Here is a 14832-nt window from a genome sequence, read left to right on the forward strand (position 1 = left end):
CCAAGTCTATGACCCAACCACTAACGCAGAAGAGGCTGAAGTAGACCAGTTCTATGAAAATCTACAACACCTTCTAGAACTAACACCAAAAAAAGGATGTCCTCCTCATCACAGGGGACTGGAATGCCAAAGTAGGAAGTCAAAAAGTAACTGGAACAACTGACAAGTTTGGCCTTGGAGAACAAAACAAAGCCGGGCAAAGGCTAGTAGAGTTTTGTCAAGAGAACAACCTGGTCATAGCGAACACCCTCTTCCAACAACCTAAAAGGCGACTCTACACATGGACATTACCTGATGGGCAACACAGAAATCAGACTGATTATATAGTCTGCAGTCAAAGATGGAGAAGCTCCTTACAGTCAGCAAAAACAAGACTTGGAGCTGACTGTGGATTAGATCATGAGCTACTCATTGCAAAAGTCAGGCTTAAACTGAAGAAAACTGGGGAAGCCATTAGGCCATTCAGGTTTGACCTTGATCACATCCCTTATGAATATATAGTGGAGGTGAAGAATAGGTTTAAGGAACTAGAGTTGATAGAGTTCCGGAGGAACTATGGACGGAGGTTCGTGACATTATACAGAAGGCAGCAATCAGCAGCATCCCAAAGAAAAAGAAATGCAAGAAAGCAAAGTGGCTGTCTGATGAGGCTTTACAAATAGCTGAGGAAAGAAGGAAAGCAAAAGGCAAAGGTGAAAAAAAAAAGATTCACCCAACTGAATGCAGATTTCCAGAGGACAGCAAGGAGAGATAAGGAGGCCATCCTGAAGGAACAATGCAAAGCAATAGAGGAAGATAATAGAATGGAATGGACAAGAGATCTCTTCAAGAAAATTGAAATCAAGGGAACGTTTTGTGCAAAGATGGTCATGATAAAGGACAAAAATGGTAGGTAGCAGAAGCAGAAGAGATTAGGAAGAGGTGGCAAGAATACACAGAAGAATTATACAGGAAGGATCTCAGTGCCCGTGACAACCACAACAGTGAAGTTACTGATCTTGAGCCAGACATCCTGGAGTGTGAAGTCAAATGGGCCTGAGAAAGCATTACTAACAACAATCCCAAAGAAGGGTAATGCCAAGGAATGTTCAAACTATCGCACCATTGCACTCATTTCACATGCCAGCAAGGTCATGTTAAAGATCCTACAAGCTAGGCTTCAGCAGTATGTAGATTGAGAACTACCAGAAGTTCAAGCTGGGTTTCGGAGATGTAGAGGAACTAGAGATCAAATTGCCAACATTCACTGGATTATGGAGAAAGCACGGGAGAACCAAAAAAAAGTCTATCTCTTCTTCATTGACTACACTAAAGTCTTTGATTGTGTGGATCACAACAAACTGTGGCAAGTCCTTAAAGAGATGGGAGTACCAGACCACATCACATGTCTCCTGAGAAACCTCTATAAGGGTCAAGAAGCAACTGTCACAACAGGATATGGAACAACTGATTGGTTTAGAATAGGAAAAGGGGTTCGACAAGGATGTATATTGTCACCCTGCTTATTTAATTTATATGTAGAGTACATCATGCAGAATGACGGCCTGCATGAAGCAGAAGCCGGAATTAAGATTGCCGGGAAAAGGACCTAAAGAACCTTTTGTTGAGGGTGAAAGAGGAAAGCACAAAAGTAGGCTTGAAACTCAACATCAAACAAACTAAGATCATGGCATCCAGTCCCATCACTCCTTGGCAAATAGAAGGGGAAAACGTGGAAGTAGTGAAAGACTTCACATTTCTGGGATCCAAGATCACTGCAGGGAATGACTGTAGCCATGAAATTATAAGACATTTGCTCCTTGGGAGGACAGCTATGGCAAACCTAGGCAATATAATACAAAGTAGAGACATCACCCTGCCAACAAAAGTTCATATAGTCAAAGTGATGGTATTCCCAGTTGTAATGTATGGCTGTGAGAGTTGGACCATAAGGAAGGCTGAGCACAGAAGAATACATGCTTTCAAGTTGTGGTGCTGGAGAAGAATCTTGAGGATCCCTTGGACTGCAAGAAGATCAAATCAATCAGTCCTAAGGGAAATCAACCCTGACTGTTCCATGGAAGATCAGATGCTGAAGCTGAAGCTCAAATACTTTGGCCACCAAATGAGAAGGGAGCACTCAGTGGAGAAGATCCTGATGCTAGGAAAGACCGAAGGCAAAAGAAGAAGGGGACGGCAAAAGATGAGATGGCTGGACAGTGTTACTGATGTGACTAACACAAATTTGAGCAGACTTTGGAGGATGGTGGAAGACAGGGGGGCCTGGTGTGACTTGGTTCATGGGGGTCACAAAGAGTTGTGCTTGACTGTGTGACTGAACAACAACAACAAGCTCTTGAAGGAGTGGCTACAGAAGAGGGGTGTGGCCTAATATGCAAAGGAGTTCCTGCTACAAAAAAAAGCCCTAAGCAAATCAATCGGATGAAGATTAAAATTATTTTGAAGAGAACTGGAAAGCAGACATAGTATATAAGCTGACAGATTAGTGTGATGGTGTAATTTATCAATCCTTTGGACAGTGGATTAATTATATCAGATTGCTAACTGATACCATCCATTGACTGGATGCTGAATCCTAAAGGTCAAACTGGATATGGTACTGGAGATCAATATTTTACACAGTTTTTAAAACCAAAGCAGACATGGGTCAAGGAACAGGAACTGTGTTGGCAACATTCTTCTCTCTGCATGGTTTCCTCAATATATAAATCAGATCACCAATTGCTATTGCTGCACAGAAGAAAAAATAGCAGCTTTCAAAGAGCAATTTAAATTGAGGGAATGATATGGGAAGGAATGGCTAAACACCCTTTGTTTTAATTTTCCACCTGCCCCCCGCCCCCCAGGATCACAGATCTCTGCATCCTGTCCCTGAGTCAGCAATGGAATAAGTAGGATATGCTCTGTCAACATGTTCAGAGATGAGGCTGGGTAAACAGATATTAGGGATTATTTGGAATAGAGCTAGTTTTCCTGCCAGAGGACCAGGAATTAATTTGATGACATTCGTAGTACCTTCCAACTGTAAATTTCTGATTATATATTCCCTCCTATTTGATATCATATATTTATCTATCATAGAAAACTTATTGAAAGCTCTTGAAATTAACCTAGAAGACACCCTCCCACCTATTTTCTCCTATGCAAGACATTCTAAGGACATCCTCTTAAATTCAGCAGGCATTTGTCTTGCTAAATTCTGTATGCAGTATAATAGAATTTGATTGAATGGCCTTGTTGGTTTTCCATACTCTGGTGAATTCACTTTTATCTCTCCTAGGGCCTGCAGTGTTATTGACTATGTCCTAATTTCCCCTTCATTGAAACCATATGTTAAAGGTTTTACAATGGCAGATTTTATTGCCAGTGATCATTTTCCCCTTACCCTGACTCTTCAAGCTGGTCCTACCACTTACCCTTCTTGCAACCTGACCTCACAACCCCCTGAGACTAATCCATTGCCTAGAATACCCTGGAATGATCACAGAAAATGGAAAACTCAACAACTTTTTAACTCTGGTCCTGCCGCAGAGTATGGAGCCTTCTTAATTAAGGCAACCGATCCCATCTCTTCTATATAAGTCTACAACTCTTTAATATCCTATCTCTCCGAATCACTGAGTGTTAACTCAAGTAGGAGGATAACCAACCTAGTAAGCCCTACACATCTATGGTTTGATCAGGAATGCAAGGAAACAAAAACCATGCTACGTAAAGTTTATAGCCACTATTGTGACTTGAAAGCCCTAACTTTGCCACCAGAATATTTTAAGCTTAAGCATCAGCTGCACCAATTTACAATAAAAGAGATCTGAAGAGGGATGAGCTATATCATGCCACAATCTTAAAGAATTTCAAAAAGTTCTGGGCCATAGTCTCGGGTGCATTTCGGGCCGATGATCCCCCCATGTCTGCCATTTCTTCCTATGTATGGTTCCAGCACTTTTCAATTCTGTTTCACCAAGAAGCAACCTGTGCCGAACCATTTGAGCTCCCTTTAGCTGACCTACCTGACTGGCCTCCTATGTTACCGGAGGAAATCAAAGAATTGATAGCACAACTGAAATCAGGAAAGGCTTCTGGCCCCAATGCCATGCCCTCCGAAATCCTGAAACTGGACTCAGACTGGTGGGCCTTTCCCCTCGCATCCCTGTTTACAACCATAGACAGAACTGGTACAATCCTCTCAATGTGGCTGAACGCAGTAGTGGTTCCACTATATAAAAAAGGTGATCACACTAATCCTGCTGACTACAGGCCAATTAGTTCACTTTATACTAAACATCTACTAATTAAGCTCAATCTCTGGATGACACAGGAGAAAACTTTGGGCCCTGAGCAGCTGGGTTTTTTCAAAGGAAAGTCCACCTTAGACCATTGTGCTACCTTATCGCACCTAGTTGATAAGTATTCGGTGCAAAATAACCATAAACCATTTGTGGCTTTCCTGTATTTAAAAAGTGTGTTCGATTCAGTTGATAGAGATCTTTTTTGGACCAAATTAGACCAGCTAAATATAAATAAAAGACTTCTCATGCTCATTATGAAACTGTACACTTCTAATTCTTGCAGATAAAATGCTTACTAGCAGGCAATCTGACACCAAAGATCTCTGCTAACAAGGGTGTCAAACAGGGTTGCATATTAGCTCCTTTTTATTCAATCTCTTCCTCAGCGACCTTGCTGGTCAGTTGTCTGATGCTGACTGTCACAGCCCGAAACTTGGTGCAATACATGTACTCTTGCTACTCTATGCAGATGATACAGTGTTGTTGTCCCGCTCTAGAGTGAGTTTAAGATGTCTGCTGTCCCGCTGTGCAGTCTTTCTTACTAATAACAAGTTCCAGCTGAACCATGATAAATCAAAATTCTAGTCTTCTCAAAAAAGTGGAGATCTTATAAGTGGGTCATTGATAGTAAAGAGATAGAACAGGTCAAATACTACAAATATTTAGGCATTTACTTTCAATATAATGCAACCTGGTCCACCCATTGCAATTATGCAGCGAAGATAACTAACACCAGCACTTCAGCTAGAACTTGCTTTTTCTATAACAGAGGCAACCAATTTGTGCCAGCTGCTATAAGAATTTTTAAGGCCAAAGTGACTACACAATTTCTGTATGGCATTCCAATTTGGATTAGGTCTGTGCTATTGAATGTGCCAAATGCCTGAGAAAAATTTTGGGCATGCCAAGATGTGTTTCATATGCAGTCATCTGCTTAGAAACTGGCCAGTCTTTAATGGAAACCAGTGCATGGCTTATGACATTCAAATTCTGGTTACGCCTACATTATATTTTTGAACCTGGAGCTTTATATACCAAATGCTCTCTGAGTTCAATGTGTCAAATTGGTCAGCATACATAGAGAACAAAATTAAAGTGATGGACTTGTCTATAGAATCACTTTCCATGCTTACATTCACTGCTGCATTCCAACAGATCAAAAACAAGAAGTTAGATATTGAGCGCCAGAAGTTAAATAGTCTGGCTAACAAAATCTGCTCCCCTTTGAACTTTGAGATCCCTCTAAGCACAAGGAAGATGGCCTCCTATCTATCGTCTTTGCAGGTGCCACAACAATGCAGAGCGTTTTCTCTCGCTAGGTGCAAGGCTATGCCCTCGCCATTCTCGATGGCAGCTTCAATAAAATAGCCTATTCAGCTAGGTATTGCCCTTGTAAACAAAAATGTGTTGAGTCAATTACTCATGTTCTCCTGCATTTCCATTTGTATACAGATATACATTACACGTATTTATACCCTGTTTTAGCCAGTATGATTGACTGCCCTGATGTACTTACGGTCCATAGACTCCTGAATGATTTTTCTATCAATGTTACTGAGAGGTCAGCCAAGTTTCTGTACTCTGCTCTAAAGTTGCGCCAAAGAATATCACAGAAATAATTGTACATGAAAGTTGTGTTTTTATCCTGTTTTACACTATATTAATTTTGCACTGCAATTTTTATGCCAATAAAGGCTGACTTGAACTTGAACTTGGACATTCGTAGTACCTTCCAACTGTAAATTTCTGATTATATATTCCATCCTATTTGGTTTCATACATGTATGGTTGCAGAAAAGAAAGTCTATAGCACTCGACAAACAAAGAAAAGAAGCAAGGTAATCTTACCTGCAGATTTCTATCAATGCACCAATTTGTTTCAAAATCATCATCATCTTCACCAAATGGATTGATAAGTTGCTCCGCAACCTGCAGTCAGAATCACACAGAATAATATATGGGTGCGTTGTCTAGTGCTGCAACCAATTCTTGACTTTTGTAAATTTGTAACAAATAGTCCCAGTGCAAGGACAATGCTTTTGCTAAGTGTCACCTGATCTCTTACATCATTCAGGAATGGGATTAGAAAGCACGTGAACAGGTTGAATAATATGATAGCTTTCAAACAGAACTTGGATTGAGATTTTTCAATCATAGGCATGAAAGGTGAGAGCCTGACAAGAGTAGATAAACTGTATTACATCAGTATTCACTCTGTCTTGAAGCCATTTGCAAATATTCTATTGCAGGGGTGTCTAATTCATTTGTTATGGGGGCCAGATATGACATAAATGAGACCTTATTGGGCTGGGCCATGTCACGTTGGGCCATGTCGGGCCAGGCCATTAAGTTAGTATTAAGGATAAAGAAATTATATTTACCTTTTCTGCTTATGTTTACTCTCAACATTGTCAAATTAACTAATTAGTTCTTATTTTTAATATTGCTAAAATTAACTGGTTAGTTCTATCATGTGGTTGCGGGGGGGGCGGTTCTGCTTTTCTCGTTTGTATGTACTGAAGATGAATAGCTTGAATTTATATCATAAGCAATAGAATAGTAAAAAGTATATAATGAAATAATAAGAATGTAGAATTTAATGGTTATATAGGGTTAAAATTAAAAGACTTGCAGGTAGAAAGAATTTGGTATTATGTTTTGAGGTAGAAATGTAGCTGATATATTTGCTGCTTTTTTCTGTCTATTTTTTTTCTGTCTTGTTCCCCCCTTCTCTTTCTTTTTTTTGCTTCTGTTTTCCCACATTATTCATCCTTTTTATACCCAAACTTAATAAAAAATAGGACTCAGTAGCTCTGCTGTGCAATTGAGAGAGCCTGGAAAAGCAAGCTCTGCCTTCCCTCCTTCCTCCACAAGGGAGGAACCTCAGCCAATGGAGAAAATAGAGGTTTTGCTCTGTAGCTGTGCAATTTAGCAAGCCTTGCAAAGCAAGCTGTTATGCAGAAGGAAGCAAGAGAGTGGGAGAAGGAAGCAGATGACAGCCAGTTGCTCAGGGGCCTGATAGGAGCCATCCGGGGGCCTGATTTGGCCCCCGGGATGCATGTTTGACACCCCTGTAATCTATTGCATTCTAATGTGAGAAAGAAACAACTTAGGATGTGGCCTGGGGTTGGATCCAAAGATCTCCCGACCTTTTATTTCTGGTGGTCAAAAGTGGGGTTGTCAATCTCTGGGTAGGGCCTGGAGATCTCCCTGAATTACTACTGGCTTCCAACTACAGAGACAATTTTCCCTGGAGAAAATGTTGGCTTTGGAGTGTGGACTCTGTGACATCACATTCCTGCTGAGCTCCCTTCCTTCCCCAAGCTCTGCCCTCTCCAGGTTCTGATTCCAAATCCTCAGGAGTTTCTCAACCCAGAGTTGGTAACCATACCCAAAAGGACTCCTCTTTTCTTTATCACCAGCAGAAATGCTGGTTGGATTCAATTCCTTGTCTATGTATGTGGCAAAATGATGTGGTAAATGACTATACTCACTGAAGCTTGGGTTGGCAATGCTATTTTGCACATTTCCCCACGTACAAAACTTCCTGTAGGTAAAACAGTAGCATAATAAGAGAATGTCTCACCCAGCACTTCCTTCCAAGGTAGGTTTCTCTTGACAGTGATTTCTTTTTATAGAAAGAACACATTTAAAACTGTGACACCCCCCCGCCCCCGCATTTGCAATAGTGTAGCTCATTCTACCACCATAGAACTCTACCTGCTGAATGGAGGCAATCGTTATAAAAGAATGAGGAACTAGACCTGTTTTTCTCACCAACCAAGACAGGATGGTTCTGTTTTTAAGAAGAACTGATTTCATGCAGAATTGCATCAGTTATTGTTGACATAAAAGAAGCAGAATCACAAGACTCCTTGTACCAACTTAATTGTCAGATACTAATGAACAAACAAGCACAAGACTCCTCGTACCAACTTAATTGTCAGATACTAATGAACAAACAAGCACCTGATCAGAGAAATGAAATATGAAAGGTATATTCATAGGTGACTGCAGAAGGAAACTTTGCACTGGCTCGAGGTCCAGCTAGCCTGTCATAAGGCACATGGTATCATTCTCTGAAAGGAATGCAACACAGAACAATTAAGTGCTATTTTGGGATTCTTGGCTGCAACAACAAAAAGGATTATACTCTGAACCAGGGCAACATAGAACAGGATTAAAAGCATCTCATGTGAGTGAACCATTATCCTATATATATATATGACTGGGAGTCAATGAATGATTTCAAACTGTTTTACTGTGCTTACAAAGGCGAAGGTGAATTTTAACACTTGAAAACCCTTTCTTCAGCCAGAAAGACACATTTAAAAATCCCTCGAAATTCAACATTCTTAACAACATTAGAACATAAGAAGAGCCCTGCTGGATCAGAACAGTGGTCCATCTTAGTCATCATCCTGTCTCACACGTGGCCAACCAGTTCCTCTGGGTGGTTAACAACAGGGCATAAAGGCTGAGGCCTTCTCCTGTCTTTGGGATTCAGAAGTTGAATGACTGAACATGGAAGTTACCTTTAGTCACCTTGACTAACAGCCACTGTTAGACCTGTTCTCCATGAATCTGTTTAATCCCCCTTTAAAGCTGTCTATGCAACATTCTCTGGCAGCAAATTCTACATTTTACTCACTCTCTATATAAAATGCCATTTGAAGCTGGTGGCTCTATAAAGTGTCCACTTTAATATCATTATAGTGCAGCTTATGGCCTGGCCTACTTGTGCATAGACCAAGGCCTCAGAATCCAAAAATGGCAGAATCTTAGGCTGCAGGCAGGGGAAGAATTACATTTTAATTCCCACCATGTAAAAACTCCCTGTCAAAAATTAGCACATTAGGGGGAGGAGTTCCCTTCACATAACTGTGCTAGTTTTATATTTCAATAATATTGTTAATGTAGAAAAAAATCCCTCACAGTCTGAATTTGTACAATCCATTCTACTACTCAAGGCTTTTTTTTAAGCAGGAACACACAGGAATGCAGTTTCGGCTGGCTTGGTGTCAGCTGGTGTGGTCTAATATGCAAATGAGTTTCTGCTGGGCTTTTGCTACAAAAAGCCCTATGCCAAACAATGGTGATGGCAGGAATGTGGCCTAATATGCAAATGAGTTCCTGCTGGGCTTTTTCTACCAAAAAAGCCCTCCTACTACTTCTGCCCTCTGCCACCTAATTACTATCTCATTATGTTGCTTATGTAGACCAGGCCTGACACAACCTGTTTTGATATAAAATTTGATATAAAATCAGACTACTGATTCTTCTATGGCAAGGTCTCTGTGCTGTGGAAATTGTCAGAGTGAACTACAAGTCTGACCAAATGAGTCCTGACAGCCAAGATCCACGGTATGTGCCTCCGTTTCTCATGTGAAAATCTGAAGGGCTGCTGGTCGTTACTTGGGATGGGTACAAACCCTCTCATGAACTAAAATCTGTGATGAATTTTGGCTGATTCATGGCAGGTCAACCAGCACAAACTTTCAACAAACTTTCAACCAGTTTGTGGTGGTTTGTAGCAGTTCATGAATGGATACATTTCCAGACAGACAATCTCCACTCAATGAAAATGTTTACCAAACTTCAAAGGCAGGGTGAGGTTCCCTGTGTGTTTGGTGTGTGTAGCTTGCAGGGAGTCCATTCTATACACATTTGAACCTGCACCTGACATTTTTCCTGGGGAAACTTCTTTGGAGGGGACATAACTCAGACCCTTTAAGTATAATCTGCACATATTTTGGAGGCTATGTAGAGAAGCATCAGGGGGAGATCCCCTGTGTGATGTTTCTTGCACAGGATCCATTCTATACACTCCTGCACCTACACCTCTCGTTTTCCCATAAAGTACTTTCCTGGGAGCACCTTCTTGGGGGGATGGGGTGTAACTCAGACCCTGTAAATCCAATCCTCATCAAACTTGGAGGGCAGGTAGAGGAGAGTCAGCCAGAGATCCCCTGTGAGTCCCTAACACAAGGGGGCCATTTTACCACATCACAAACCTCATGAACTGAACCAGTTAATTTGGCACTTAAAAATTCTTGATAGTTTGTGGCTCATGAACTGGGCACACCACAAACCAAATGGCATACCACAAAATCACAAAATGGAAATGAACATTTTCCCATTTTGTGCCCATCCCTACTGGTTACTTACATTGTGTTTTTATGCTTTTTTATGGCCAAGTTATATAGGGCTGTCGATATTCTATACAGCATCTTAGATTCAGTCAATTGCTCTTGTGATTTTAAAATTGTACACCTTTGTGAGTTGTACTGTGGGACAGAATAAGATGGTAGAAACTTGATTAGGCTTTCTAGCAGCTTTGCGCTCTTAAAATGTCTATCAATATATATATTGTTTTATTTACAATACTGATACTCCACCTTTCTTGATGGGCATAGTGTGTATATTTGTTACAATAAACATCATCATCATTATGTGACATCGTTTGAATCATTTCCATTCTTGTGGAATACGGGTCAAGGTAGATAGAAGTTGGATCAAGGTTCCCCTGAAAAAAATTGCAGTCCTCACATGACATTGGGACACTAAAATTTCCAAGGACTCCAGGGCTTGATTAGGCTTGAGAGCATGGCTTGAGAGAAGAATGGGCAGCCTTCCCTCAGGCACTGCTTTTGGAAGCTGAGATTGCTGCAAGGGTTCTGTTTGCCCTGCTTTGGGGTGCCTTATGAGCTATGGCAAACCTAGGCAGTATAATAAAAAGTAGAGACATCACCCTGCCAACAAAAGTCTGTATAGTCAAAGCTATGGTATTCCCAGTAGTAATTTAAGTCTGTGAGAGTTGGACCATAAGGAAGGCTGAGCGCAGAAGAATAGATGCTTTCGAGCTGTGGTGCTGGAGAAGAACCTTGAGAGTCCCTTGGACTGCAAGAAGATCAAATCAGTCAGTCCTTAGGGAAATCACCCTGACTGTTCCCTGGAAGGTCAGATGCTGAAGCTCAAATACTTTGTCCACCAAATGAGAAGGGAGCACTCACTAGAGAAGATCCTGATGCTGGGAAAGACAGAAGGCAAAAGAAGAAGGGGACAGCAAAAGATGAGATGGCTGGACAGCATTACTGATGTAACTAACATGCATTTGAGCAGACTTTGGAGGATGGTGGAAGACAGGATGGCCTAGCATGACTTGGTCCATGGGGTCGCAGAGTCGGACTTGACTGTGCGACTCAGCAACAACAACAAAAATGCTGTGCAGGCAATAAACATGGAGCCCCACAGTGGCCATTTTGGCTTTGGAGGGAAGGCAGAAACACCTCCTTTCTACCTGGCTCTGAGCTCCTAAACTGAATTGCATTATGGAGTACTGGAACTGACAATTAGTTCCCTGATGGTACATGTGTCTGTAAGTCATGTCAGCAGACTTCTGACCCAGGTGGTGTTGCATATTTGGCCCTAAAATTTCCTTCAAAGGAGAACATGCTATAGTATAGGTCAGGATCCTTGAACTACCAAGAACACCAATCACAATTGGTCCCACTCACTGTACTGTGCCACTTTTCTTTTGCTGCCATGAGGCAAACCAGGCAGGAGATTGATTTCCCAAATCACACTGGGAGCCAAAGGACATCTCTGTCTCTGTGCTCATTCCCACACTCTGCATCCAAACCCTGAATCTTAAAACTCTCTCTGCTTTGTGATAGCCAAGGCAATAGATGTGAACACTAGCACCTTTTTTTAAGGGACTACAGATCTCATTTTCATTTATTTTGAACCTCAGAGCTCTCCATTGACACATATCCATTCTCTCTATCACAGTCTTGTACTGCCAGAACTATGTAGTTCACACAGATTTCTGTTACCTTTCCCCCCATCAGTTGTTGATGCTTATTTGATCAACCAAGCTGAATCTGTACATGTTTATTCAGTCTTGTCGGTGATTTGATGTATTATAGGTACACTTATATGTAGTCCACCTATTCTAGTGAAGTTTGAGTGTATGTTGACACCTGATCTGGATTTTGAACCCTCATCATCATAGATAATAATTCCCTAATGGTGGTGGCCAAATGGAGGGCTTGCATTGGCTGATGGGTGCACTCAACAAACCATTGGCCTATCATGCATCAGTCACTACCTCTGGGTTCCCATTGGCTGACTCCTCTGTCCCCTGCCTACTGCAGGCCTGGGAATACTGAACAAACCGCCAAATCAGACTTACCTCAGAGACAGACATATCTCTGACACTTCTCTGTGTCCTCTCCATCAACTGTCTTCGGAAAGGGCTGCTGCTCTACCGAAACATCACAAAGCATTTCCTCAGAGGCCATGGCAGCCGCCTCTTTCCTGTCCCTCCCTCCCTCCTCCCCTCAGCCTTGCCCCAGGAGAGATGAGGATTGGACCACCGGGGAAGCTGCTAGCCAGAGGCTGTTGCTAGGCAGTAAAGGGAGAGTTCTCAGCTGAATGGAATGTCATAGAGTTCACACTCCAAGGCAGTTATTTTCTCCAGGATGGGGAGAGAGATCTGTTGTCTGGAGTTCAGTTGTAATCCCAGGAGATCTTCAGGCTCCACCTGGAGGTTGGCTACCATAGGCCTGTCAGCACCCTCTGGGTGACTTGATGCCACCGCACTGGCATGACTTAACTAGGCCTGGCTGCTTGCTCCTGTTCAGCAGCAGCCCTCTTAATGACAGTCAATGTGACTTAGCAGTTGCCAATGCTAGGTTGGGAAATTCCTGGAGATTTGAAGGGTGGAGCCTGGAGAGGGTGGGACCTCAGATAGGTACAATGCCATAGACTCCACCATCCAAACAAGCCAATTCCTCCTGGGGAACCACTGTTGCCAATCTACAGGTGAGGGCTGGAGATCACTCAGAATTTCAACTGTTTTCCAGATGACCGAGATCAGCTCCTGTTGAGGTTGGGAGGGGGGAGTGAATGCCTTTATTTGGGTGGGTGGGAAAACAGCAATGGTGGGGGGCACTCACCCAGAGCCTCTTTCTAGAGCCCGTTGTATTTTTCTTTACAACGGGCCTTATTCCTAGACTGATATAAATTCACCCCAACAGAACTCTGCACTGTAGCATAATTAGCATTACAGTTAATCCAGCCCTGCTACTTGATGTAAACTTGATAAAACAAATGCGCTATTGTTGCTAATGATGACTAAGTAGCTTACAAAACAATGTTCATGCTAACTGGATCCACAGATCTAACAGAAACTGTACGGTATCTTACTCTGTCTTAATTATTCCTCATTTAAGTTAGTTTTTCTTTTAATTAATTGAGTTCAAATTCACTGGAGAGAAAAGAATCAATACGGCATTCATACTAGGTTAATAGCCTAATTATAAGCTTGATGAAAAACAGCAAATCAGTCAGCTGTAAAGCAATATTAATTAGAAAAAATCCAGCTTGCTCTACAACTTTTGCTTATTGTAATTGGCTATTCTATCTGAGTGAAGGACAGTCATTATTGCTTCCTTTTGTTGAATACCTCTATGGCATCTACTACTATTGTTTTATTTTCACTAAATAATGAATGTATTTAGTGGCTCTTGAGGGGAAGCAAGAAGAAAAGTGCTTATGACAATAGTTAACCCATACAGACTCTGCACTGTGGTTTCCTTCTGGGTCAGATTATAACTACACACCTGTGCCACACATTCTTGGTGGCCTCCAAGCTACAAAGACTCTCCATGCAACTGAGTTGCCACATGTGCTAAAAGGTTTACAAATATCATGGGCCAGAGCACTACTGCATAGAAGTAATTTCTGATGGCTTCCAATGTGGAGACTATACCATGTGAAGCAGCCCTAGTTTAGATTAGTGGAGTAATCTGTATGTGTTGTATTTCACAGAAACTCCATTGGGCACAATACAAACAAGTCTATTTATACACATACATACATAGTTCAGTTGTTTGACCAGAGACAGGAAACAAAATTGCAGTGATGATAATAGGCTATATATAAAGCTGGAAAAAGTTATATTGCTGATAGCAGGCTGTTTGGACAGCAAGGTTACAAGTCCCTGAACACATTTACACTGCTGATAGTAGCCAGCATACAAAACATTTGGAATTCACAAGCAAAGAGCTTGAGACAAAAGCAGTGAACCAGAAATACTGCAAATGTCAAACATTTTGTAGTGCCCATTATCAGCAGTCTGAAAACGTGTTTAGCCCCTTATAACAGATATGGTTGGTGTCCTGGCACTTTTGTGCAAATGGGAATTTGATGTCCATTAATGTTATTTGGGTATATTACTAGTAGAACTGGCAGAACGGGATCTTCCCTGACTCCTACTTCCCCAGTGGCTCCTGAGGGTTGGGGACCCTCTCGGATGAAGTGCCTAATTGGCTGCATTGAGCAGAAGGAATCAGGCAACGTCTACCCTTGTTTTTGCCTTAGAGTTGAGCATGTGCTTCTACTCAGGCATTTTTAGGATCCAACCCAATGTTACCTTAGCAATACTGAGCACAGTAAAACTACATACAGCAACTTTAACTAAGAGCCCTTCTGTTCACTTGGATGAAGCTCACTCATCAGTTTTCTGAGCAAAATTATG

The 14832-nt window shown here is 41.7% G+C and overlaps 1 protein-coding gene across 3 annotated transcripts in view; it reads right to left on the reverse strand.

Moving 5' to 3' along the window:
* BEST3 (bestrophin 3) overlaps positions 1-14832 on the reverse strand; it is a 38001-nt gene that overhangs the window by 10375 nt on the left and 12794 nt on the right. For all 3 annotated transcript variants that reach the window (XM_060245062.1, XM_060245061.1, XM_060245060.1), the window contains one exon: positions 6138-6218. In XM_060245062.1, coding sequence (XP_060101045.1) covers positions 6138-6218 — 81 coding nt within the window. The remainder of the gene's footprint in view (positions 1-6137; positions 6219-14832) is intronic.

The sequence above is a fragment of the Heteronotia binoei genome, chromosome 8, assembly GCF_032191835.1.
Source record: "Heteronotia binoei isolate CCM8104 ecotype False Entrance Well chromosome 8, APGP_CSIRO_Hbin_v1, whole genome shotgun sequence".
NCBI lineage: Eukaryota > Metazoa > Chordata > Lepidosauria > Squamata > Gekkonidae > Heteronotia > Heteronotia binoei.